We start from the raw sequence: 25,233 nt of genomic DNA on the forward strand, positions 1-25,233 counted from the left end.
AGATGCTGTTTGGATACAGACACTCCCTGTGGCGATTGTCTGAAAGATTTAGTTCTAGCAAGGTAAAAGACTAAAGCTTTCCTAACGTCCAAGGTGAGTAGAGTCGCTTCTTGTTGGTCGGTGTGTGGCTTTGGGAAGAAACAGGGAAGGTGGATAGGTTGGTTCAAATGCAAGGAGGATAGTACCTTGGGTAGGAATTTTGGATGCGTGTGTAACATGACTTTGTACTTAGGAAAAATTGCGTATGGGGAGTATACCATGAGAGCCCCTATTTCTCCTACTCATCGGACCAACATGATGGCTACAAGAAATGCTGTTTTCATGGAAAGATGAATGTAGGATCATGTTGCCATGGGCTCAAATAGCAGTCTGGTGAGAGGGTGAAAGATGAGGTTGGGATCCCAGGGCTGGGTGGGATGTCATATGTGAGTGTAAAGGCCCTGAAGGAATCTCTTCATGATCAGGTGGGTGAATATGGAATAGACATCTATCTTGGGGTGGAATGCTGTGATGGTGACCAAGTGCATATGAATGGAGCTTGTAGATAGGTCTGATCTTTTAAGATCTAGAATATAATCAAGAATGAGTGGTAACAGGGCGTTCATTGCTGAGACATGATTGGCTGTGTACTGGAATTGGAATCTTTCCCATTTTTGGAGGTAAGTACAGTGAGTCGTGTCATGTCATGTGGCCTGTGATGGGATGTTAGATGGGGTGGGATCTGAGTTACTACAGAGAATTCTTTTCTGGGTGTCTGGCTGGTGAGTCTTGCCCACATGCTCAGGGCTTAGCTGATCTCCATATTTGGAGTTGGGAATGAATTTTCCTCTGGGGCAGATTGTCAGAGGGGGTTTTTCGCCTTCCTCTGCAGCGTGGGGCGCGGGTCACTTGCTGGAGGATTCTCTGCACCTTGAAGTCTTTAAACCATGATTTGAGGACCTCAGTAGCTCAGACATAGGTTATGGGTTTATTACAGGAATGGGTGGGTGAGATTCTGTGGCCTGCGTTGTGCAGGAGGTCAGACTAGATGATCATAATGGTCCCTTCTGATCTTAAAGTCTATGACTCTATGCTATTTAAGAGAACCTCTTTTACTGCCTCTGAACAGGTCATCTCTGAATCCTGTAACCATGAAGGAGCCATGCCTTGAGATGAGCAAGACATAGATTGGGATGGAGAATTCAGCTCGCATCCTGCAAGAGGAGGTGTGGAATCAATTGCAGGATGATCAGAGAATACACCGTCATGCATAAGAGGTAAGAATACCAAGTTTGTCATAGTAATGTTGGGGCTATGAGGATGACTTGAGCTCGTTCCACCTGTATTTTGTGAAGTACCTTAAACAAGAGGGGAAAAGGTGGAAAGGCATAAAGTCGTAGAGCATCCCATGTAATGAGGAAGGCATGGCCTACACCCATCCGTGAGCAGAACTGAAGGCATTTGGCGTTCTCTGGTGTGGCAAAGAGATCTATGCGGGGAAATCCCCAGCGGCTGAATATGCACTGAAGGACTCTTGTGCCTAGTTCCCACTCACAGTCTTGTGAGAATTGTCTGCTCACTGAGGGCTGGTCCACACTAAGCCCCCAGTTCGAACTAAGATACGCAACTTCAGCTACGTGAATAACGTAGCTGAAGTCGAAGTATCTTAGTTCGAACTTAAAAGTACTTACTGCGGGTCCACACGCGGCAGGCAGGCTCCCCTGTCGACTCCGCCTACTCCTCTCGCGGAGCAGGATTACCGGCGTCGACGGCGAGCACTTCCGGGATCGATTTAAAGCGTCTAGACAAGACGCGATAAATCGATCCCAGAAGATCGATTGCTTGCCGCCGAACCAACAGGTAAGTATAGACGTACCCTGAGTCTTCCGTAGTGTTCTGGTGTCCAGGCAGGTATGTGGCTGAAATGTTGATGTTGTGTTGGATACACCAATTCCACAATTTCAGTGCTTCCAAGCATAGGGAGAGGGACCTCATTCCGCCTTGTCTGTTGATGTAGAATATGCAGGCGATATTGTCTGTCCAGTGTCTGATCGTGGTAGGAAATGTCAGCATGCATTGTGAATCACTCACAGCTCTACAAGGTTGATGTGGGGGCCCACCTTCCCTGCTCCATGTGGGTCTGAAGGTGTGCTCCCAAGCTGATTAGGGAGGCATTGGTTGTTAGAATCAGGGACATTGCTGGTTGGAGAAAAAAGACCCCCATACAGATGTTTTGGGGTTGTGTCCACCAGTGTAGTGAGTCCTTGATCTTGATAGGCATAGATTGGAGTTTGTGAAGTCTGTGTCTGGGAGGTAGTGTGCATAGCCATGTCTGGAGACAGTGCATGTGCAACGCGGCATGTTTTACCACGAACACGGCTGCTGCCATTAGCCGAGCAGCTGGAGGTATCGTTTTGGAAGCTCTTTCACTGTGCTTCTCGGTCCCAAGAGACAGCGTGTCCACCTGTGGTCCTGCCCATTTAGAGTCCTTGGACTTCTGTCTAACTCCAGTACTGGAAGTACCCAGACGGTCATGGGAGTTAAGTCTCACCCCTGACGATGGTGAGGCTACTGACCTCGCAGGGGATGGCATTCTCTGAGGTGGTTCCTTTGAAAGTGATGTAGTGGCCAGTTTCTTCCCACCTGAGCGGGAAAGAGAAGATTTCCTTTCGGATGGCCGCAGCAAGCGGGGATCAGCTGATGACCAAGTCGAGTGCGAGAGCCGTGCCTGAGAAGTATCAGGGCTGGGGTCCAAAGCTGGCCGTAGAGAACTCTCCATGAGGAGAAGTTTCAGTCTGAGTTCACGGTCCTTTCGGGTCCGGGTGGTTGAGTTAATGCAGTGGGTGCACTTCTGTGCGACATAACCCTCACCGAGGCAGCGGATGCACTGTGAGTGACCGTTACTTATGGGTAAGGCCTACCAACAAGAGAGAGACCTCTTCAATCAGGGGGATCCCAGCATAGTCCTGAGGGGGAGAGCTCCCAATCAGGGAGGGCGGGAAACAGGGCAGCGTAAGGTAACAGGGAGGGAAGAGTAGCAAAGTTTTGGTTTCTTTTTACGGGGAGAAAATTCATGAAAATGGCTAATCACTACTAAAGTAAGGTAAGTTAATGAGAATATCTCTAAAAGTAGAAGGGCTCTGCTCTGGATTCGGTCTCACACCAAAGGTGGTTGAGAAGAAACTGAGGGCAGTTGGACCGCACAGCGCTATTTATAGATGCCGACCCTGGCGCAAAATAGAGAGGAGAACATGTGAGGCCCAACAGGCACTACTACAGAAGATCTCTGATCAAAGACGCAGAGGGAGCTGCCAAACCTACACACCTATAGGGACACTACTCAAAGAAGAGCTGTTTGGCTAAAATTTTCCCATGCTGGTTGTCTGCCTCAGGTGGAATTTTTTTTTTTTGGCAAGTGTCAGCAAAAAGAATTCAGCTGTGTTCAAGAAATAGGCTAGGTAAAAGGAGATGGATGAGATTGGGACTGTAAGAGGGGATGAAAGAGGGACAGTGACTGGTAGTTGGTGGTAGCAAGGCTGTGACTGGGTTGGGCAAGAAGACTGGGAGCTGATGGTAGTGATCCTCCCCAAAGCACTGGTTGCCCTGAATGAGGCAGCAGTCCTGGAGATAAAATAGTGTATAATCATAATTAAAGACTGTATCATAATGCACACACATTAAGGGTCGAATTAAGGGTACACAGGCAACCTTAATTCTAGCATGTTCTAACTTCTGAGTGCTTGACTTTGCAATCTTAATAATGTTCTTTTAACATATTTGGTGTGTTTATTATATATCTCAAACGGCAAATCATGACCGTGAGGTTACAGAAGATATTAAACATGCAGAATAATTTCACATCTCCATTTACAGGGGATGGCCCAAATTATATGCAGGTGGCACCAAAGATGTCACTGGGGATGGACAGGGAGTAAACATTTAGCCTGTAAGTTTAATAAATGTACATAGTCAAAAGAGAACTGTTTTTAGTAATTATTACAATGTAAATCACTAAGCTTTACTTACCAACTGCGACAGCACTGGTGGAAGGGAATGATACAAATCAAAAAACAGGTCCAAGGTCTCTGGTTCTAGGAAGACTGAGGGGAAAAAAAGAAATGTTTTTATCACTGTTTATCAGTAATAATTAAATATCTATCACCAGAATTGTTTTTATTTTTCATAAAAGTGCTAAGACTGAGGTACAATTCTGATTAAAGAACAAAATATCAATATAAGTGTACTAAATAGCTCAGCTCAAACAATGTATAGTTTATAAGACCTTGTAATGCTCTTTTAGCACAACTAATCTATTCTATACATCAAAAGAAAAAAATTATCTATACAACAAGTCATGCAACACTTTGTCATGGTGTGACAAAGTTCTGGGAACAACAGCTGAGCCAGCACTCTGATCACTTAAACACCAGTTAATTCACACACACAGGCAGTGGACCTGACTGTGCCTAATCAGTGGATTAGAATGGGCTGGAGGGTGGACCAACCAGCTAATTGGCACTTTAAGGCAGAGGGTAAATGAAGGTACAAGAAGGAAAAACAGGCTAGGAGTGCCAAAACCAAGAAGCATCTCTGGGTGGAGACACCTCTTCCGTCTCTCCTCCTTGGCAGAGGATTGAGGAGAACCTGCTGCTATAAATGATGTTATGCATGGCCCAGTAAGATCAAATGTAAATAAACTATATGGTGGTGTTTAACAACTGAAAGTCTCCAAATAGTCTGTATAGACAGAGCAGAAGAAGGGGTGGGTCGGACCTTGCCCTTTCACACATGGATACCCAGGAACGTGATTCTATAAATGACCTGTATTATACACACAGACAGCTTACTGCAGCTCTCCAAGGTACAGTAACTCCTCACTTAACGTTGTAGTTATGTTCCTGAAAAATGCGACTTTAAGTGAAACGATGTTAAGTGAATCCAATTTCCCCATAAGATTTAATGTAAATAGGGGGGGTTAGGTTCCAGGGAAAAATTTTTTGCCAGACAAAAGGCATTATATACATTTTAAACAATTTTAAAGAAGCAATTTAATACTACGTGGGGGGGGGAGGGGGAGAGTAGTGTATACGTGCTGTGTGTTTACAAACATACTGTACATACAGTACAGTACTATAGTTGGGAGGTGCCCCTGCCTTACCCTACAAAGGCACAGTCCACTGGCACTGGAGATGAGGCAGGCAAGGAGGCTGAAGGTGCTGTAGGCTAGGGGAAGCACATTGCACAGCAGCGGCAGCTTCCACTACTCTGCAAGCACCAGGGGCGGGGGGGCTCAACCCTCAGCCTGCCCACTCCCCCCTTTCCCCCAAGCCCCCATCCTTGACCTGCCTCTTCTCCCCCCACCTCCTCCCCCTTTACTTCCCACGCTGCGTCCTCGCTCCTCCCCCCTCCCTCCCCTCCCTTCTAAATGCCATAAGCAAGCTGATTGCCACTGGCAGGAGGCAGGGGAGGGAGGGGGAGCCTGCACAATGAGTCCTCGCTCCTCCCCCCTCCCTCCTGCCTGGGGCAATAAGCTGGCTTGCGGTGTTTAGGGGGCAGGAGGGAGGAGGAAGGAGCGAGGACTCGGCGCGCAGGCTCCCCCCTCCCTCCCCCCCGCCTCCTGCCCAGGGCAATCAGCTGGCTTGAGGCGTTAGAGAGGCAGAGGAGGGAGGGGGAGCCTGCGCGCCGAGTCCTCGCTCCTCACCCCTCCCTCCTCCCCCCGAAACGCTGCAAGCCAGCTGACTGCCGCGGGCGGGGGGGAAGGAGGGGGAAGGTGCTGATCCGCGGGGTCTGCCAGCGGGTGGGAAGCACTGTGGGGAGGGGGGGGCGCGTAGGGAGGCTGCCAGCTGTGGAGAAAGCAGGCAGCCAAACAATGTAAGTGTGGAGCATTGCAAACTTTAAATGAGCATGTTCCCTAATTGATCAGCAATGTAACAACGAAACAATGTTAACCGGGACAACTTAAAGTGAAGAGTTACTGTACTCAGATACTTTGGTGATGGGCATGGTATAAGAACCTGCAGAGAACAGTTTGAATTGTACACCGCTGTGTGGTATAGTACATTAAGGAAAGAGACACTGTTTCGGTTATAGATAGAAATTATAAAATAGCCACATGAGGTTTCCTGTTTAATATATCAGCAAACAAGACTACCTTACAGGAAAAGATCTTAGATAATTTTATAATTACAAGTACTGTATCAAAACAAACAGATAACATATTCCACTACGTGTAGAATGCACTTCAGTGTTAACAGTTATGATCTTTTCTTACTTGTTCTCCAGTTTGTTGGGATCTGTACGGTGCATAGATCATCTGCGGACTCATCTGCTGAATTGCCAATGAAGTCAAAGTTAAGACAGTTGAGGACAAGTTTCAAGAGATGCATTGCTAAACTTTGTTGTTGTTGATCCTGAAGGTTTAAAGGTTTGGCCAATAACTATATTTAAAAAATTAAAACATTTCATTAAGTTGTTTGTATACAACAGATTGAATATAATTTTGAAACAGAAAATATTTGGTTCTAAATCTTTACAACAGATTGTCAGTACATAGAGAAATTTCAATTTTTTAAATATAAATTTTAAGTTTTAAAGGTTTTTCGCCCATAAAGGGTAAAGTAAATTAGACTTTATTCCTCTAAGACTCAGTTCTCTTCTTTCAAAAAAAGGCAAGTAAAGTGATACATTTTCCTACAGTATTGGTATATAAATTGTGCATCACCAAGATACAGACCTAATCTTTAAAGTGTGGTTAAACTTAGAAGAATGTATCTAAATTTTACATTTGGGGTTCCATACTCATTCTCCCTCGTTTGCTCCAGAGCAAATATGTTTTCACTTTACAATTCAAAAGCTTCAGAAACTCCTCTGGGGTGTGAACCAGAATGGGTTCTTCTTGTTTTACAACAGCATCAGTAATACAAAGCCTACAGTCTGAATTTAGCTAACAGTTTGGTGATATATAAAACCAGAATACAATACAACTCACTATCCCTCAGCTGCATTGCTAGCGCTACAGAGCCAAGAGTAAACACTTACTTTTGTCAGTGAAGTATGCTGATGGGATTTGGAGGCTTACAAAGAGCATACATTCTGAGTAAGATGACAGTTTTACACAGGCCCTTCTCTAACTACAGCAATTACCATAATATATAATTACAAAGAAAGCCATCACAACCACAAATTAAACAACCGACTACAACTATAAACATATAGTATAAAGGCAATGAGTTTCGAGCTTCAAACATATTAGTCACTAAAGTTGTTCTTGGAGGTTGGAAAATTGTTTCCTTAAAGAGTTACTTTTCTGGCCAAAACAGCAATCAAAATGCAGCCCCTTCTTACTCAGTGCATCTGCTCCCTGTTTATATTCAGATTCAGATCTGTTGATTTAGTGACCAAAGGTTTTGACTCTGGGAGAGGGAGCTGGAATCTATTTTGTGCCATCAGCAGAACTGTTAACTGAGTTGTAATTGTTGAAACTTCATCACTGGTGACGATGCACGAGCCATAAAGAACCCAGCTCGGAAACCAACAGCTTGCACTATTTTATTTTTATTTTCCAATTACACTTGTTACTCTGCTAAGCTTTTATACAACTTTTATGTGAGTGCTCACATTTTATGGGTAGAAATTACACCAGTGGTTTGATAAATGTTAGTTTAGTGCACAATTAAATAAGTTAGTAAATGCTATAGTTTCCTGAAGAGAAGTTGGCATTATACAGATGTTTTAATTATTACATATTAACTACTACCTGGAAGGGTGGCTGGGCTGAACATGTGCAGACTTTTCAGTGTTTGGGAGTATCAATTTAACTTTAGTTCAGCTGAGCTTGAAGGCAATTAGGCTAGAGAATGTTTGGCGTGGCATGTGTGTGAGAGACAGGGCCGGTTTTAGGGCGATTCAGCCGATTCCCCGGAATCGGGCCCCGCAACGTCCCGAAGGAGCTGCTGCCGAAGTCTCGCCGCTGTCTTCGACGGCAGCTCAATCGTTGCCCCTGTCTTCGGCGGCATTTCGGCGGAGGGTCCTTCCTCTGCGGCAGCGATTGAGCTGCCGCCGAAGACAGCGGCGGGACTTCGGCAGCAGCTCCTTTGAATTGGGCCCCGCGGTGCCTAAAGCCGGCCCTGGTGAGAGAACCCTAATATAGCACTGTACCATCTGCAACAGGTTTGTAGCCTCTGTAAAGGGGTTCTAGATATCTCTGAATGTATCTAATCTTTCTTGTAGACAGTACAGGATTTCTCCATGAATGCATATTTCCATCACTGATTTAAAACCTTGAATGTACATGGGCAGCATATTCACCAGTCATTGCAAACACCATCCACGTCCCAATGGCTGTGGACAAGAATTTAAAAAATGTGTGCCAAAAGTTAGGCTTCTAGGTCCAAATTTCAGCACCTAAATAAATAATTTGATTTTCTCAAGCGTTGAACAACCAGCAGCTCCCAAAGAAAGCACTGAGGGAGTGGGAAGCAAGTGTTGTTTTTAAAAATAGACTACTCTCAAATGCAAGCAGTTGCTTGATCTTAAGAGAAGCAGAGCTCAGCAGCTTCCTAAACACAACGAAGGCCTTGATCAGCAGGGAAGACAAGACGCAAACAGCAAAGAGCCCAGTTTTGGAGTCTCTTAAGCCAAGATGGGCCTGAGAGACTTAGGCTACTGAAGGCTGCTCCTCAGTACCTGCTGTCAAGCCTGTGGAGGAGCTGGGGTCTGAACTACCTCAGAGTGCCACACAGAGGCTCACAGGGCTAGCAGGAGAGGCAGAAACCCTCGTCAGACCAGGCTACTCTGCCACATCAAGAGGATTTATCATCCTTATTAGGAACACTGAGGTAGAAGGCCTAACTAAGCTAAAATAAAACTAAACTAGGGAAACAATATAGGAAACAAGAAGAAAATCTCAGGATACACGCTGTCTACTCTGGAAGGCAGAACATAACTGAAGAAGCAAATAGACAAACTGGACAGGCACTCAAAAATTCAACAATTTTATCGGTTACTTGTGCCTGTTCTAATTTGATGTAAGCAAACACCCATCTAGGTACAGACTGACCTTGTCCACTCAGAGTAATACCTACCATAAATTTAAAGCAGTAAAAACATAAGAGCCTCACTTTTAAGGCATTTTAATACTAGCTTCAGTTATAAAACATTCTTACCTCCTTTAGAAGAGAGCATGCCAGCATCAAAATATCTTTTAAAGACGTGTCACGGAATGAGGTAGCTATTTTACGATGTTTCGCTGAAGGTCTTGAATAATCAACCTAAAAAAAATAAGGCCACAAGAATAAACAAGTCTTTTTTCTTCCTTAAGACTAGTGAAGGGGCATTTCTGGCACGAGTCATTAGTCACAACAGATGAAGACTATGGTCAGGTACGAAATCCAGGCCTCCTGGTTTCTCTTACCAATACCAATACCCACTGACTCTGTTCTTTCCTATCCATTGTTGTTCTTATTCTATTTTTTCCTATATTACCTATTATTTCTGGTTTGTCCTATGCCCTGCCCATGATGCTGGCCTACTAGGTCTATAGCAACACCAAGAACAAGCGGAAGCAAGTGATGAGATATTCAGCAGCTGCTCTGCAAAACATCACCTATGGATCTCATGTGAAATTGCTCCTGCACTGTGAAGTTCTGTAAGAGAGGGAGAGCTGGTCTGCACTTTGACTGTTCCTGTTTTAGTGTTGTATCAAGTCAGGTCACCAAATCATTTTCCTTTGCTTTAATTTTGGTGTTTTTCCTTTTCTCTAACCAATACACTCCATTTCTAGCTTGAGCCCTACCCTCCATCCCAAACCATGAACACCAGAATCAAACTTCACTCTCCAGGATCATTCTTCTTTGAACTTTATGTACAAAAACACAAAGAGCAAGCTGCTGAGACTGGTAATGAGATAAAGGGTATGTCTACACTGCAATTGGAGGCGTGATTGCAGCCCTGGTAGGCATACCTATGCTAACTTTAATCTAGTTTGCACAGCGAAAAAACAGTAAAGACATGGCAGCGTGTATGATATGGGCTAGCAACATATGTACCCAGGGTTCTGAGTGGGCTTGTACAGCTGAAGCTTGTGTCGCTGTGCCTTCACTGCTATATATATTTGTGGCAATGTTTTCCCCTTTTCCACCCTACTTTTGATGGGCAACCTACTTTTAGGTCACATCCACCCATTGAAAAGTCTCGGTCCCCTAAACACCTGGGATTTTAAAACAAAAGAATCCTCCATGTCTAAGTCCTGTTTTTTAATTGCACTTCTATAGTGTGCAGGGGGACTCTGACACACTGCTTTAGCAGCGTTACATTCATCTCGTACAAAAGGGAAAAAACTATACATACTTACCAAGTTCATTTCCTGAGTCAGTTCTGAAAGGATCATCACTCCTATGATATAATGGTCTACAGTCGCCTACAGAACGAAACAGATAAATTCCCTAATCTATACATCTAAAATGTAACACTTGACATTTCTAATATTACCAGAAACAGGTTGGGTGAACCTAAATTTTTAGGCTGAGATTTTTAAAGTTGTCTACAAGATTTAGATGTCCAATTCTCATTAAACTAGTATGAATTGCAAGTCCAAATCCCCGAGGTGGCTCTCAAAATCTCACCATAAAACATTAAAACTTAAGGATATTATTATATTATATATCTTCAGTTTAGAAATATATATTCTGAATATCTACATTAGAGGAACACCACTATTAAACACTTCTCTAAGGTTAATTAAATCCTTTATCCTTCCAAGGATAGCTATACTGAGTCCCACATAGTTTAGATGAGAGTTTAAAAAAAGTGTCCTGGGTGGATTAAAGATCAGATGGTACTTTTCAGAAGAGTACAGATTTGCACTGAGGTCTGGTCAAACATTCCCTATTACACTGAAAAGCAACATGCTGGTTTTGGCCTGACTGACATACCCCATCCTGCAGGTGTCTGCAACTTAGCAGTGAAGTGATTCTTCTATACATTAAGTACCGTTCAATGGGAGCCACACAGGAGCATATCAGAGGATGTGACCCACAATTGAACAACTCTTTGGAATGCTTTGAGATGAAAGGCATTCTATAAAAGTGTAAGATAGGGTGAAATTACTACTAAACAAACATCTCTTTAGCAAATTATTCATAGGAATGAGGAATGATTTAGTATTACTTTGCACTTGAATAAGAACACAATAGAACCTGGCACTTGTGATCAACTGGATTACCCAAGCTGATAGTCCCAAGATTTATACATCTAGGGTATGTTGACAGTGTTTTCTCAGAAAAGGGTCCTTGACTCTGGAATTAATTTCCTTCCCTCTTGCCCGACAGACCCAAGTTTTGTCAATCTTCTCAGCACACTGCAAGGCCCACATATATGTTCGGCTTTTTCTGATGGGACCAGAGTAGGAAGAGCCTCTTTTGGAAAGTGGGTATCGGAAGTGCACAGAAGCAAGGTTCTTTCAGGGTCACTGTTGTAATTTTGTCTGTTTAAACATGCATTGCTCATGTGGTTCTCTTGATATTGGTCAAGTGGCACTCTACAGGTTTGGTTTTGCTTTTTGTTCAAACTAACAAAATGGGTACTACAAACAGAAAAAGTAAAAGTGTTCCACAATCACAGAACAGATTACTAAGGGTACTTATTTAAACAGATCTTGAATAGTAACTTAAACACCTTAATGTCTTTCATATCAGAACATCAAAGCAGGTTGCAAATATTCATTACATCACACAAGCCCCCTCAGTAGGGTGACCAGACAGCAAGTGTGAAAAATCGGGACAAGGGGTGGGGGGTAATAGGACTCTATATAAGACAAAGCCCCAAATATCGGGACTGTCCCTGTAAAATCGGGACTTCTGGTCACCCCACCCCTCAATGATAAGAAAATACTAATCACATTTTACAGATGGGAAAAACTAAAGCATAGACTTGCGCAAGATGGTAGAGAGAGTTAGTGGAAGACCTGAGAATAGAACACAGGAGTCCTGACTCCTAATCACCTTCTCTGCACAGTAAATTACATTCTAATGCAGGCCTGCACAACACGCGGCCCGCGTGGGCCCACTGTGCGGCCCGCGTGGGCCCACTGTGCGGCCCGCGGGCAAGCGGTGGGGGGCGGTTTCCGGGTTCACCCCCTGCCCGGGGGGCCCGACCTCACAGCCCCGCGCGCCGCGCTCTGACTGCCCTGACAGTCAGAAGCGCGGCTGCCGGGTTCGCCCCCTGCCGGCGGGGGGGGGGGGGGGGGGGGGGGGGGGCGACCTCAGCCCCGCGCGCCGCGCTCTGACTGCCCTGACAGTCAGAAGCGCGGCTGCCGGGTTCGCCCCCTGCCCCGCGCTTCTGACTGTCAGGGCAGTCAGAGCGCGGCGCGCGGGGCTGAGGTCGCCCCCCCCGCCGGCAGGGGGCGAACCCGGCAGCCGCGCTTCTGACTGTCAGGGTAGTCAGAGCGCGGCGCGCGGGGCTGAGGTCGTCGTCCCCCCCCCCCCCCCCCCCCCCCGCCGGCAGGGAGCGAACCCGGCAGCCGCGCTTCTGACTGTCAGGTCAGAGCGCGGCGCGCGGGGCTGTGAGGTCGGGCCCCCCGGGCAGGGGGTGAACTCGGAAACTGCCCCCCACCGCGGGCTGTGAGGTCGGCCCCCCCCCGCACACGAGTCGCCATCTCCCGCGCCTCCTGCCTGGCGTCCAGCGTCACTTCCGGGGCTGCTGAGGCGGGAAGCGCTGGCTGGGCACGAGGCAGACCTGGTAAGTCCGAGAGAGGGGGGAGGCATCCGGCCTGGGCTCTAGCCGCAGCTCACGGGGGCTGGGGTCAGGGGGATGTCCGGGTCAGGGGGATGTCCAGCTCAGAGGGGCTGGGCTCAGAGCTAGGGGTCATGGCTGCGGGGGGATGGGGTCGGGGGGGTGTCTGGCTCAGAGGGGCTGTGCTCGGAGCTGGGGGTCAAGGCTGCTGGGGGATGGGGTCGGGGGGTGTCAGGCTCAGAGGGGCTGGCGGTCAGGGGGGTGTCCGGCTCAGAGGGGCTGGACTCAGAGCTGGGGGTCAGGGCTGCTGGGGGATGGAGTCGGGGGCTGCTCAGCTCACAGGGGCTGTGCTCGGAGCTGGGGGTCAGGGCTGGGGGGGGATGCCCAGCTCAGAGAGCCTTACCATGCTGCTAACCCCCGCCTCCCCCGTCTCCCAGAGCCTCAGCGCGCCGCGTCCAGGAGCGGCCCTGGACAGCGCTGCAGCGGCCTGGCTCCAGCGGGACGTGAGCTCCCGCTGCTCGGCTGCAGCTCGCAGCCCCGCCCTCTTACCACACGGCTCTGAGCGGGAGGAGCTCAGGCCTCTCTGGAGCAGCGCCGCTGCAGCGCTGTCCAGGGCTGCTCCTGGACGCGGCGCTAGGATGACCAGACGTCCCGATTTTATCGGGACTGTCCTGATATTTGCTTGTTTGTCCCGCGTCCTGAACGATGTTCGGTCGGGACACTGGACAAACAAACAATTTTGCCCTCTGCTCCGGCGCACAGGCGGAGCCCGGAGGGGCTCTCACCCCCCCCCCCCCCGCCCCACTCCGCCTCCTCCTTCCCCCATTGGATCCCTCCCCAAATCCCTGCCCCCAGCCCCGCCCCCTCACTGCCCCATTGGATCCCGAGCCGGGCCTGGGGAGGAGATGCCCCTGTGCAGCAGCCTGGGCACACGGGCCATGGCCGGCCGGGGCCGGGAGCGCTGCAGTGCAGCGCGGCGGCTGCTCCAGCCCTGCAGCCCACGGGGCAGCACGGTGCGTCCGGGGGCAGCGCGGAGCGGGCAGGGCCCGGGTGGGCGGCGCGGCCCGGGGGTGTGGGCCACCCATCAGAGACACGCGGCGGAGAGGGGCTGCCGGGGCGAGACTTGTCCCAGGCGGGGCGGCCGGCGTACAGGGGCGAGGAGCCGGTCAGGGTCCCCCAAACCGATAAACTTCCCCGCCGCTGCCGGGGAGCCCCGCACCTCTCCCGCTCGGCTGCGCTCCAGCGGGCCGGGGGGCCAGAGGCTCCGCGGGGAAGGCAGCTAATGCCCCCGGACCCTCCAACGGCTGGATGAGCTAATTCCCGAGAAGACCAGCAGGAGGCGCCGCCGGGGTGAGTCCTGCTTGCTTACACGGGGGCTGGGCGGCGCTGGGGGGGGGAGATGGGGTTCGGCGGGGCTGGGTGGCGCGGGGGGGGGCGTTTCAGTACGGCCGGGGGGTTTCGGCCCTCAGCTATTTTCTTTGGAGTAATATGGCCCTCGCCGCTTTACGAGTTGTGCAGGCCTGTTCTAATGGATCAAATTCACATATGATTACTAAGCTGCACATAGCTAAGGGCTGGTCCACACTACCCGCCTAATTCGGCGGGTAGAGATCGATCTTCTGGGATTGATTTATCGCGTCTCATCTGGACGCGATAGATCGATCCCAGAAGCGCTCCCCCGTCGACTGCGGAACTCCTGCTCGCCGAGAGGAGGAAGCGCTGTCGACGGGGGAGCCTGCCTGCGCCGCGTGGACCCGAAGTAAGTACTTTTAGTTCGATATAGGAAACGTCGACTTCAGCTACGCTATTCTCGTAGCTGAAGTTGCGTTTCCTATATCGATCCCCCGCCCCAGTGTGGACCAGCCCTAAGACTGCTATTCATTAATTATCAACATATACTATTATTGCTTAGGTTTTTTTCCATTTCAATAGTAAATTCAGTTCACTAGTAGATTTATAGCTTTATTTTCTCCTCTACAGGAATTTTTAATTTAATGAAAGAAATCTCTTAAGTAGCAAAGTTTTGTATTTAAGCCTCCATTATTAGTGAACTACCCAATGCAGAGTCACACTGCAATCATTTATAAAATAACTGCAAAAGGCTACAGTATACAACTCAAGAATTTGTTTTTAATAAATATTACAGCCCATCTTTTATTGTCATTCCCAATTTAGCTCAAAACATTCCATTTACATATTATAATCAAATTATTTTGAAAAAGAGAAACAAATGAAGCATAAATCTGACACTCAATGGCAGAGAACACGACTGAAACTGTTCCACCCATTATTTTCCTTGCTTACTAGCCAGGAACACCACCACAGACAGCGTCCTGGACCAACAATACATATTACCATCCCTTAAGGAAATAAATGCAGAAATATCTAGACAAATCCACTACAGATATTTCACTGAAATAAGTTCTGGAAAGAAAATAACCCCTCCGCCCCATTCCATGTATGCATTTTGATACTAATTTTCTTACACTCTGAGTTTTAATGTTATTCCTAATCTAGGGATTATGGATGTGTTTAGATACCGGCAGAAAAAACACAAGAATATATCTGTGCCACTGACCAAGCAGCACCAATAAAACTCTCCACACTAGAGTTTAAAGATCACTGGCCACAATCTTATTGAACTGTTTAACTTCAAACCTTAGAAGGAATTAACCAAAACAGTTGAGTCCTAACTCTGCAACGTTCCAATACGCCACCCGACCAATACAAAGTATTACCTGTCTTTAGTCTCCTTATTTTCAAAGCTCCACCTAAGCCTCTGAGATAAGAGGCAATGACATTTGTAATCCTCCTGCAGGTTCCTCTGTACTGCTCATAAGGACTCCCATTTAGGGCATCACAACAACCCACATTCACCCTGATTATTTGCTACTGCTTCTGGCAATGTCTGCCAGGCGACCTTTGCAGATCATTGTTTTTCAGAGTCAGGAAAGAATTTGCTCATGTAGCAGAGTGGGGGGTTTCACCTTTCCCTGAGAACTATGCAAGTTTCACCTGACAGGTTTTCATGCTGGTCCCTGCCTGGCCCTACCTACCGTAACTGCCCTAGGGCATACTGGGTCCAATCAGATGCCTTGTGCTAGGAGCAACCAAGCCAAGGCCCCAAATGCTGGAGGGGGAGGTGAGTGACCCTCCCTTATTATGACCTAGTGCAGTGGTTCCCAAACTTGTTCCGCCGCTTGTGCAGGGAAAGCCCCTGGAGGGCTGGGCCGGTTTGTTTACCTGCCGCGTCCGTGGGTTCAGCCGATCGCGGCTCCCAGTGGCCGCAGTTCGCTGCTCCAGGCCAATGGGAGCTGCTGGAAGCGGCAGACAGTACGTCCCTCGGCCCGCACCGCTTCCAGCAGCTCCCATTGGCCTGGAGCAGCGAACCGCGGCCACTGGGAGCCGCGATCGGCCGAACCTGCAGACGCGGCAGGTAAACAAACCGGCCCGGCCTGCCAGGGGCTTGGCCTGCCAGGGGCTTTCCCTGCACAAGTGGCGGAACAAGTTTGGGAACCACTGACTTAGTGTGTTTAAACCCAAGTCACAAGACAAGGAAAGCCCACAACGCCAACCCCACAACAGTGAGTCACCTACCCACTTCCATTGCCTAAGTGGCAGAGCCCTTACAAATTGTGACTCCACACCCACTGAGACAGAATACACATTCTAACTCACTCTTTTTTTTTTTTTTTTTTTTAAGCAATCAGCTCTGCTTTTTTGGGTCATGCAGGAAAAAATTTTTAATGTGACCATGAGAAAGGAGGAATGCTGACCATGTCATTATCAAAACCACTTTATGTGTGTACAAAATAACAGATAATCTGTGCAGTACAGTAAAAATCTTTACACATGCCTTTGTAAGTAGTTACAGTTAGGGTGGTATCTCTCCGTATTCCCATAAGAAGCAACGTGAGTATGGCAGACATGTTATCACAAAGGCAGCACTGTAAAGATTTTAATGGCATCCACTGTATCAAATATATAAACGTTTTTCTTTTTGATCCATTATCCAGGACCAGTGTTTAGAAAAGTGTACTGGTCCTGAAAAATTTTTGTACTGGTCGTACAACTGAACACTATTTGCACAATTGTAGCAGCCAATATTGCAATAATCACTACAGTCAGAGTTAATGCTTTATTCCATTTGAAGGATGATATTCCCACCTTACAGATAGTACAGTACTCATGTCTTCATGTTTTTGAGATAATAGCTGCTAAAACCCTATTAGAATTCAAGTGGGAAAAATAAAGATGGTAATCAGAATGGCACGACTTTAAAGTCTGCTAACTCATAATCTGCCAAGGTGAGAAACAAGTGTTTTATACCTTTGGAAAAAATGGGGAATGAAATAAAGCATTTATTTCTAGCCCTGGCAGTTTGCTAAAAACTAAACCTTAAACCTGTAGCAGGCCTGCTCCGGTCCTTCAACCTAAGTAATTTTTTTTGGCACTGGTCCCTGCCTTTCTAATCTGTATATAAATACCCTTTGGGTCACTCAGCAAGCTATTCATTAAGTGAGAAGAGAGCTGAATTTAATGCAAGACTATGTAATTTTAAGTAGCAACATGATTGGATAATTTTTCTTACCTGTAAAAATTTTTTTACATCAGCAATAATGTCTCTGAAGATGAGCTGATCTTTTTGAACCTCAAACCATCCTAATTTTGTAATTTTAGCGATGACCTGAACAAGAGCCTGGATGACAAAAGGAGCCAGTTTGGGTTGAGAGGCTACGTAGTTCAGAATATAATTCCCTGTAAAGAAACATGCTTAGTCAACATTACAATTCTTTTTAAAAACACACTTGAGCCATTATAATAGAAATGTGGGAATCTAGGTCATGTGATGTCATCAGTTTTTTTTATGCTTAGTATAAAGACACTAATTTCAAAAAATTAAGTCATGGAAAATATTAACTACATTGGAGCTATTTGCACCAAAGTATGTATGTAATTATCATTCTAACATACATTTGACAATAGTTTGTGAATACCAAGGATGCTGACTAGTTAACCAATGTAATCATTCATTCTGTCCCACCTACTGGGCATCAATTACTCTGCCTCAAATGCAACAGCAGCCTTCAGACCTCATTTATGAAATACAAGAAATTAACAAGTGTTCTCAGGCATGCGCCTGTACAGGCTGCTTTCAGTTCTGTCTAGGCATATTTCCTAAGGCAGAAAACTTTTCACCTTTGCTTCTCTCAAATAAGAGAACAGTTTCCTGGGGAGTGGAAGGGAAGGACATTTCTGTTTTATACACTTGCAGGATGATTTATCATATACAAAAGTTCATTTGTTCCCGAGGAGAAAAACAACATGTAGGCTGAATTTAGTCATCAAGAAAGGTGGATTCACAACCCTGTAGATTCAATCCTCTCTCCACAGAACAGGTACAACACTAGCCGAAGCATTGCAGACTTCCATATATTTCCTCAGTAGGGGGCCTCAATACTGCTCTGGAGAGCTTTCCTCTATGTACATTCAATCCTAGGCCTCTCTGATGAGACATTTTTCTACAAGATTAAGATTACAAAATACCTAAAACCTGTTTGAAACATTTTAGAATGTTTCTGTGTTCTCCTCATCCCTGGTCTAAACAACATTTGACAGTACTGAAAATTCCAATCTATATTAGATGTTTCTCATGCAAAATGATTAATTATTCAAAGCTCAGTCCTGCTAAGATTTACACGCTTGCTTAATTAGTAGCCCCAACGAAGTTAATGTCACGCCCTTAAAATCAAACACATGTGTAAGTTTGTGCAGGGTCCTAAGTCTGGAAGTGAACTCTGCCCTGACTTGCTTATCAGAACTGCCAAGAGCTAATCGGAAGGGGAAAAAATGGAGTAACGTAAATGTAAGAGATTAATGGGTGTACTAATAATACCTGGGAATTTTCATGTTTCCAAACATTCACTAACCTTCACTACACCTTGTGCGGTAGGTAAGGATGGCAACTATTATTATATTCATTTTACAGATGGGAAACTGGGTGCCTCCTAAAATTCTCCTATATGCAGGGTAACACAGCCACTGCTACACTCCTGATAGGGTGCAATGTATGTTTGCATCCACAATCAGCGAGTTCATCAAATAAGGAGCTGGTAAGAGCAGGAAATGAGTTCCATCATGTCAGGCCCCTGTACAAGAGTAAGGGACAGCAAGAAAGGGCACTGTGCTCTCTCTCTTTTACACCCAGGTGCCCAGGTTCTCTCCCTTTTGTCCAATAAAGCATAGAAAGGATTTAACTTGGTTTCCAGGTCCAGCAGGAGCTTACAACTCTGGCAACTAGAAAATCCAGCTATTTTTGGCTTTGAAAGTGAGAAAATTTGATATGGAAGTTAACAGAAGAGAATAAATGCAGAACCTGACAGTGTCAGGTTTAGAGTCATTCTCTGACTACAACTGCACTTTAAAAAAATAGTTACACATAAACGGACAGAAGTAGGGCAAAATGGAACGTTCACGGAATCAGTACTATGGTGATATGAATGTTTAGAATATATAGATGCAATTTTTTGCTGTTATTTTAATAGAAATAATGCAAGTTACTTACTGATGTCAATTCTTTGTTCGATGGGTAAAGGAGTTGTTCTGCTTACAAGTTTGGAAAGGCATGTTGCTGCTAGAAGCTGAGCATAGGATGTCTATAGAAACAAACACCATACCATTTTATTAAAAATTATTATTATGCCAAAAGAAAGCAGAACGAGCAGGTAGGATTACAGTTGGTCAGACAATGATTTGGCTATATACTTGATATACTAAAAATTAAACATAAATACATAAAAACAAATACAGCATAGTCATTTTAAAAATCACTAAAAATTCCAAGTTATAGGAGATGAGAAGACCTTTCCATTCCCCGCCTCCAGCAACCTTCAAAAAAATGTAGCCTTGTGATTGGAACTACTTTTCTAACAACACTTTCCCATTCTTATTACTGGGCTGAGTTTTTTAAATCTTTCAAATCTTTGGTTTTAAATCATTTGATGTTTTATAACTAAGGGATGAATTTGTCACATCCTAGATTTAGTCACAAGAATCCTGGATTCAAAGATCTGAAGTCTTGATTTGCTTTTGTTTGTTTAAAACTCATGACTTTAGCATTTGAGTTTTTTGTGCATGATGATCAAAATAAGCTTCATTACAGCCTTCGAGGCTGAAAAGTAAACTAAGTTGTTCATCTGAGAACACAAGAGATGTGATCCGCAACACCTCTGGCAATGGATCAGACCAGACATCTCTCTATGAAAACTGTAATTGGCCTTGGAATCAAACTTCTTAAAGATATTCTTTAATTCAACAAATTGAGTTGGGGGTTTCAAAGATAACTCTGGCAAAAATCAACATTCAAAACTGTTATTACAACACTTACACTATGTCATTTTCTCAAGGGTATTGCTTCACAACTGCATAAACACAAAAAGGCAACATTCACGCCTAACAAAATGCTAGTCCTTCAAATATTAGCCCACTTCCATTGTGTCACTCAATTATACCAACCCCCTCTAGCACACTCACTTTCAATTCAACAATACCATCATCCTAAATGCACACATGAAAGAACTGAAGATCACACTGCAATGCACAATTTTAACATCAACCTTCCAGCACTACAATACTTAATAGTTTAATCACAAACATCATTTTAAAACTGCATTCTTAGAACTTCCATACCATACAGTAGCAAAAAAAAAAAAAAAAAAAAAAACACCACGGCCAGATTATCAGCTGTTTACACAAAAGTGTTGTGGGAAAAGCATGGCTCTAACCCACCTTTTTACTCCCTTGATCTTGGGCCTGTTGGAAGCCAAAACAGCCGTAGGGCTGCTTTAAGGTTCCAGTGGCCTCACATGAAGCACTGCACCAGCCCCGGATCAGAAAGAGCAATCTGCACCTGCCTACCTCCACCTCTGGCATGCTCCCTTTCTAGCCCTCCCACCCCTTGTGCACTACCTCTGTTGGGTAAGTCCCCAGCTGTCCCTCCAGTGCAGCTTTACACTTTCCTTGTACTGCTGAGTTGGGGTTCAGAATCTGGCCAACAAAATTAATTACGTACTTGAATTTTTACCCTTTCAAACCACTGTTGCCTGATCTGTGGATTGTGTATTAATTATATTGATTACTTAGGAATTTCCAGTTAACACTCTGAGGTTTGACAGATTCTTGTCTCAAGATCAACCTCAGTTTTATCAAAATTACTGGTCAGTTGGGAACCCCAGTGTGCATGGTTTCAACACTCACACTTCTATATTTGTAATAGTTTAATAATACAGTTAGCAAAGTCACCAATACTCTAACCCAGCAAGGTAGACAGAAATAATAAAGAATGTACATTTGAACACCCATACACTCACACCATCCCTTGCAGAACAACCTGAAATATTAGCCATTATCTTCCTCATCACGATCACCAGTGGCCATCATCCTGGCATCTCTCAAGAGCTACATACATCTCTCTCTTCCCAAGCATACAGGCTTTTATAATATGTTACGCTGACGCCACTGTGCCTAACGCATATTCAGTAGGGATTTCTCCCCTTTTTCTTATTTGTGTTTCCTTACCCTACTAATGTTGGGGTGCCCTTATCCTAGAGGTTAGTATATTAATAATTGCAACTTATTACCATATACGCCAATTTGTTGTCAAGGCAAATTCGTAGTTAAGTATTTGCCAACGATCCTATACTAAAATATCCAAGCCTAGTATCAGTTTAATATTCCTGCAGTTGCCTAATGTTATGTACAAACTTCCCTCTTAAACAACCCAGTTCCCCAAACCTTAGGGGTGACCATTGGGCCATTTATCTGTGCCAAAGTTCATAGGCCTCAAACCTTATGCTAACTGCTTAAGCCAGCGGTCGGCAACCTTTCAGAAGTGGTGTGCCGAGTCTTCATTTATTCACTCTACTTTAAGGTTTCACGTGCCAGTAATACATTTTAATGTTTTTAGAAGATCTCTTTCTATAAGTCTATAATATATAACTAAACTATTGTTGTATGTAAAGTAAATAAGGTTTTTAAAATGTTTAAGAAGCTTCATTTAAAATTAAATTAAAATGCAGAGCCCCCTGGGCCAGTGGCCAGGACCCGGGCAGTGTGAGTGCCACTAAAAATCAGCTCGCGTGCCATAGGTTGCCTACCCCTGGCTTAAGCCAATGTCTTACAGCAGTGGTTCTCAACCAGGGGTATGCGTATGCAGAGGTCTTCCAAGTGTTACATCAACTCATCTAGATACTTGCCTAGTTTTACAACAAGCTATATAAAAAGCACTAGCAAAGTCAGTACAAACTAAAATTTCAGCCCCAGAGCAGCGGAAGGGTGGGCGATGTGGCCGCAGCTCCCCCACCCCAGAGCAGTGGGAGGGAGCCCCGCCCCCAGTCCCAGAATAGCGGGAGGGCAGGCAATGCAGCCCCAGCCTGCCTAGCCCCGGAGCATGAGGAGGGCCGGAGCTGGGGCCACCCCACAGGGATATTGGAGCGGCCGCGCCAAGTGGAAGCTGGGGACAGAGCGTGGGTGGGGCCATGCCTGGCAATTTGGGGAGGTATAGCCTCCCCCAGCCTATGGTATCCACCACCCATGCTTGGGGTACGTCAGACAAATGAGACTCTTAAAAGGGGTACAGTAGTCTGGAAATGTTGAGAGCCACTGTCTTACAGGATACAGGACTGGAGGCTTCCTTGTGTTACTGCTAAGTAAAATAAATGCTAAAGCTAGATCTATGGGCTGGGCTACACCACACACTTCCACTAGAGATATACACTATGATTTTTAATAATCTCAGATCAATTAAGCAAGCCACATTACATCTGAAAAATATTTGTGTGGTTTAGTACAGACAGACATTGTTTTATATGCATATGTACATAATGTAAATAAAACAACAGATTAGAGTTAAGAAATTTACTTGCTATAAATTTTCAAAAACAAGTTAGATGTGCCATTTTAAAATTATTGTAACAAACTAATTAACAGATTTACTTGAAAATTCTCAGAAAATTCATTACTGAGGAAAAATTGCTATAGTTGGATACATAATATTCTTTGTGCATGTAAGAGATTTAATTCCTGGTTCAAGTGTAAGCCTCAGCAAACTATAATCTTACCTATGGAACCACTACCCTGCTTCCACAATAACATAAATGGAAACTACACCTTAACAACAAAGGTGTTGAACACCATTTTCACATCAGTTGATGGAAAAAACGTATTAGATCATAGAAGCCATTCACCTACCCTAAGAGAAAATGTACCACATATTAAATCAGTCTTACACATAATCTCAAGACAATCATACACACACAGAACAAGGAAATTTACTAGAATTCTGAATTTTCTGTATCTTTATTACAACAATTCTGTAGCTCAACTGTATTGTTACATTTGTTCACATTATGACCCCAATCCTGGAAAGACTTATGCACACACTTACAATTAAATACGTGTGTAAATCTTTGCAAGACCAGGTCCTATATTTGTTTCACTTGATACTATTATGGAATTCTAATTATTGTAATGCAATTACTATGCACCGAAAATTGAAGAGAACAATATTTATGCTTGTATTTCTCACATCCTGAACAACAGAGTCTTACTGAAGACACAGAATAATTGAGTCTTTTCTAACAATAATATTTTGCACCTTTTATCCAAGGATCTCAAAGCACTTTACAAAGCTGAGTAAACATTTATATAACAATTTATAGAGAGGATAATTAAAGCAGAGAGAAGATAACTGACTTGCTAAAGGTCAAAGAAAGTCAGTAGCAGACCTGGAAATGGAAAGTAGTAGGTGTCCTGACTCCAACACTCGATTCACCAGACCGTTGTTCAATGAACGAGACCACAGCTGCAACCTCATATGAATGGGACTCCTCAAATAAGTAATCCTTACTCAGGAGTATGGATTACGGGATCAGGCCAATGTGCTATACTAACTTTGAATATTTTCATTTTCCCCCCATTGAGAATGCATTTTGCAAGATCTATTGCAATAACTTAACTGTATCATAATGATAAACAGAATTAACAACTCCTTACGCATCCATTAACATAATAGATTTGTCAGGTTCTTCCAAGGCATTACCAACTATGTCAATGATTTCCAGATAATGGACATGTCTTAGGCACATCATCTGAAATCATAATGGTTCCAAAACACAGTAATGATTATGAAGAACTGATGGTTTAACTCAGTGTTGGTTCCCCCACCACCTTTTAAATCTGACAAAATATCTGTATATAAAATATCAGTACAAAAAACACATAATACTCTAAAAATCAGAGGGGTAGCCGTGTTAGTCTGTATCCACAAAAACAACGAGGAGTCCGGTGACACCTTAAAGACTAACAAATTTATTTGGGCATAAGCTTTCTTTGGTAAAAAACCCACTTCTCCTTGCATCTGAAGAAGTGGTTTTTTTACCCACGAAAGCTTATGCCCAAATAAATCTGTTAGTCTTTAAGGTGCCACCGGACTCCTCGTACTCTAAAAAGAAAACTGAAATAATGCTAAGAGACTGGTTTAAACTAAGACAACAAGAAAACATAGTTTAAGGCTTTTCACCCCATACTTACCCTGTCCCATTGTAACTTGGAGGAGCAAGAGCATAGGGACTTAGCTGTAAAAGTGTTGGAGCAAATCATGTTGAGGAGCAATACTAAGCAATGGGTGGCATAAAGCCCCTTAAGTGTGAGGTTCCTACCTTTTGCAAGTATTAGACCAACATTTAACATTTACATCTATTTTCCCCCATAGTTAGGTTTTCCCCCTGTTTCTGGCCATCTATTTTCTAATGCTAGGTACGGTCAGTCCCACAAAGCCCACCCTCTAATACCAATTTATGTGTGTAGATAGATTTGCTGGAATTTTATTTATGAAGGAAAAACTCAATTTGTTATAAGAGATGAGCATCTCACATGTATTGCGTTTACACTGATATTACCTGGACCTCCAATGTGGGTCTCATGATAAATGCATGTTTACATTGTCAGACTTTACACTTCTCCCAGGTACTTACTGTTCCTTGTTCTAGTAAAAGTTGACACTGGCTGAGACATTCAGGGCTGTCAATAAGCTCCAAGAGCACCTTCTCTGCTTGCATCCGCTGTGCTAGATCAGTCCCCTCATAGAGCTGGTTACATAGTACTTCTAGCTCTGCCAAACTCTGTTAAGAAAGAACAATACTGAAACCGCCAAATACGCCTTTCACCTGCGGAAGCCTTCCTTAAGATTCACAGTACTGGCTATTTACAGACACCGACATATATCCAGTACAGTAGCATGAAATGCTACCTATGCTCAGCTTTCCAGAAAAGTGCAATCAAACCCCTGTAGCTTCTTTCCCTCCCAATTCCCACTGCAGTAAAAGTAGCACAGAACTCCAGTAAAATATATGTGGAAGAGAGACAAACAGATGTTATATTCCTCAGTACTAAAACGGAAGACATTATACTAGTGATTAAAATTAAGTGACAGAACACAATTCTTTTATCATGGACTACTCCTAATTT

At 44.7% G+C, this 25,233-nt stretch overlaps 1 protein-coding gene across 3 annotated transcripts in view; it reads right to left on the reverse strand.

Annotated features, from left to right (window-relative positions):
- Positions 1 to 24,839, reverse strand: part of RANBP17 (RAN binding protein 17) — a 254,633-nt gene extending 229,794 nt beyond the window's left edge. Inside the window, exons 1-7 of one of the 3 annotated variants that reach the window (XM_065409393.1) lie at positions 24,741 to 24,839; positions 19,274 to 19,364; positions 17,300 to 17,466; positions 10,331 to 10,396; positions 9,144 to 9,248; positions 6,251 to 6,416; positions 4,006 to 4,079 (exon numbers count right to left, since the gene is read on the reverse strand). In XM_065409393.1, the coding sequence (XP_065265465.1) occupies positions 4,006 to 4,079; positions 6,251 to 6,416; positions 9,144 to 9,248; positions 10,331 to 10,396; positions 17,300 to 17,466; positions 19,274 to 19,364; positions 24,741 to 24,824 (753 nt within the window). In that variant the 5' untranslated portion in view covers positions 24,825 to 24,839. Of the gene's footprint in view, positions 1 to 4,005; positions 4,080 to 6,250; positions 6,417 to 9,143; positions 9,249 to 10,303; positions 10,397 to 17,299; positions 17,467 to 19,273; positions 19,365 to 24,740 lie in introns of all 3 variants that reach the window. The other 2 variants (XM_065409392.1, XM_065409394.1) reach the window with 2 other exon arrangements.
- Positions 24,840 to 25,233: the final 394 nt, after the last annotated feature.

The sequence above is a fragment of the Emys orbicularis genome, chromosome 8 (genome assembly GCF_028017835.1).
Source record: "Emys orbicularis isolate rEmyOrb1 chromosome 8, rEmyOrb1.hap1, whole genome shotgun sequence".
NCBI lineage: Eukaryota > Metazoa > Chordata > Testudines > Emydidae > Emys > Emys orbicularis.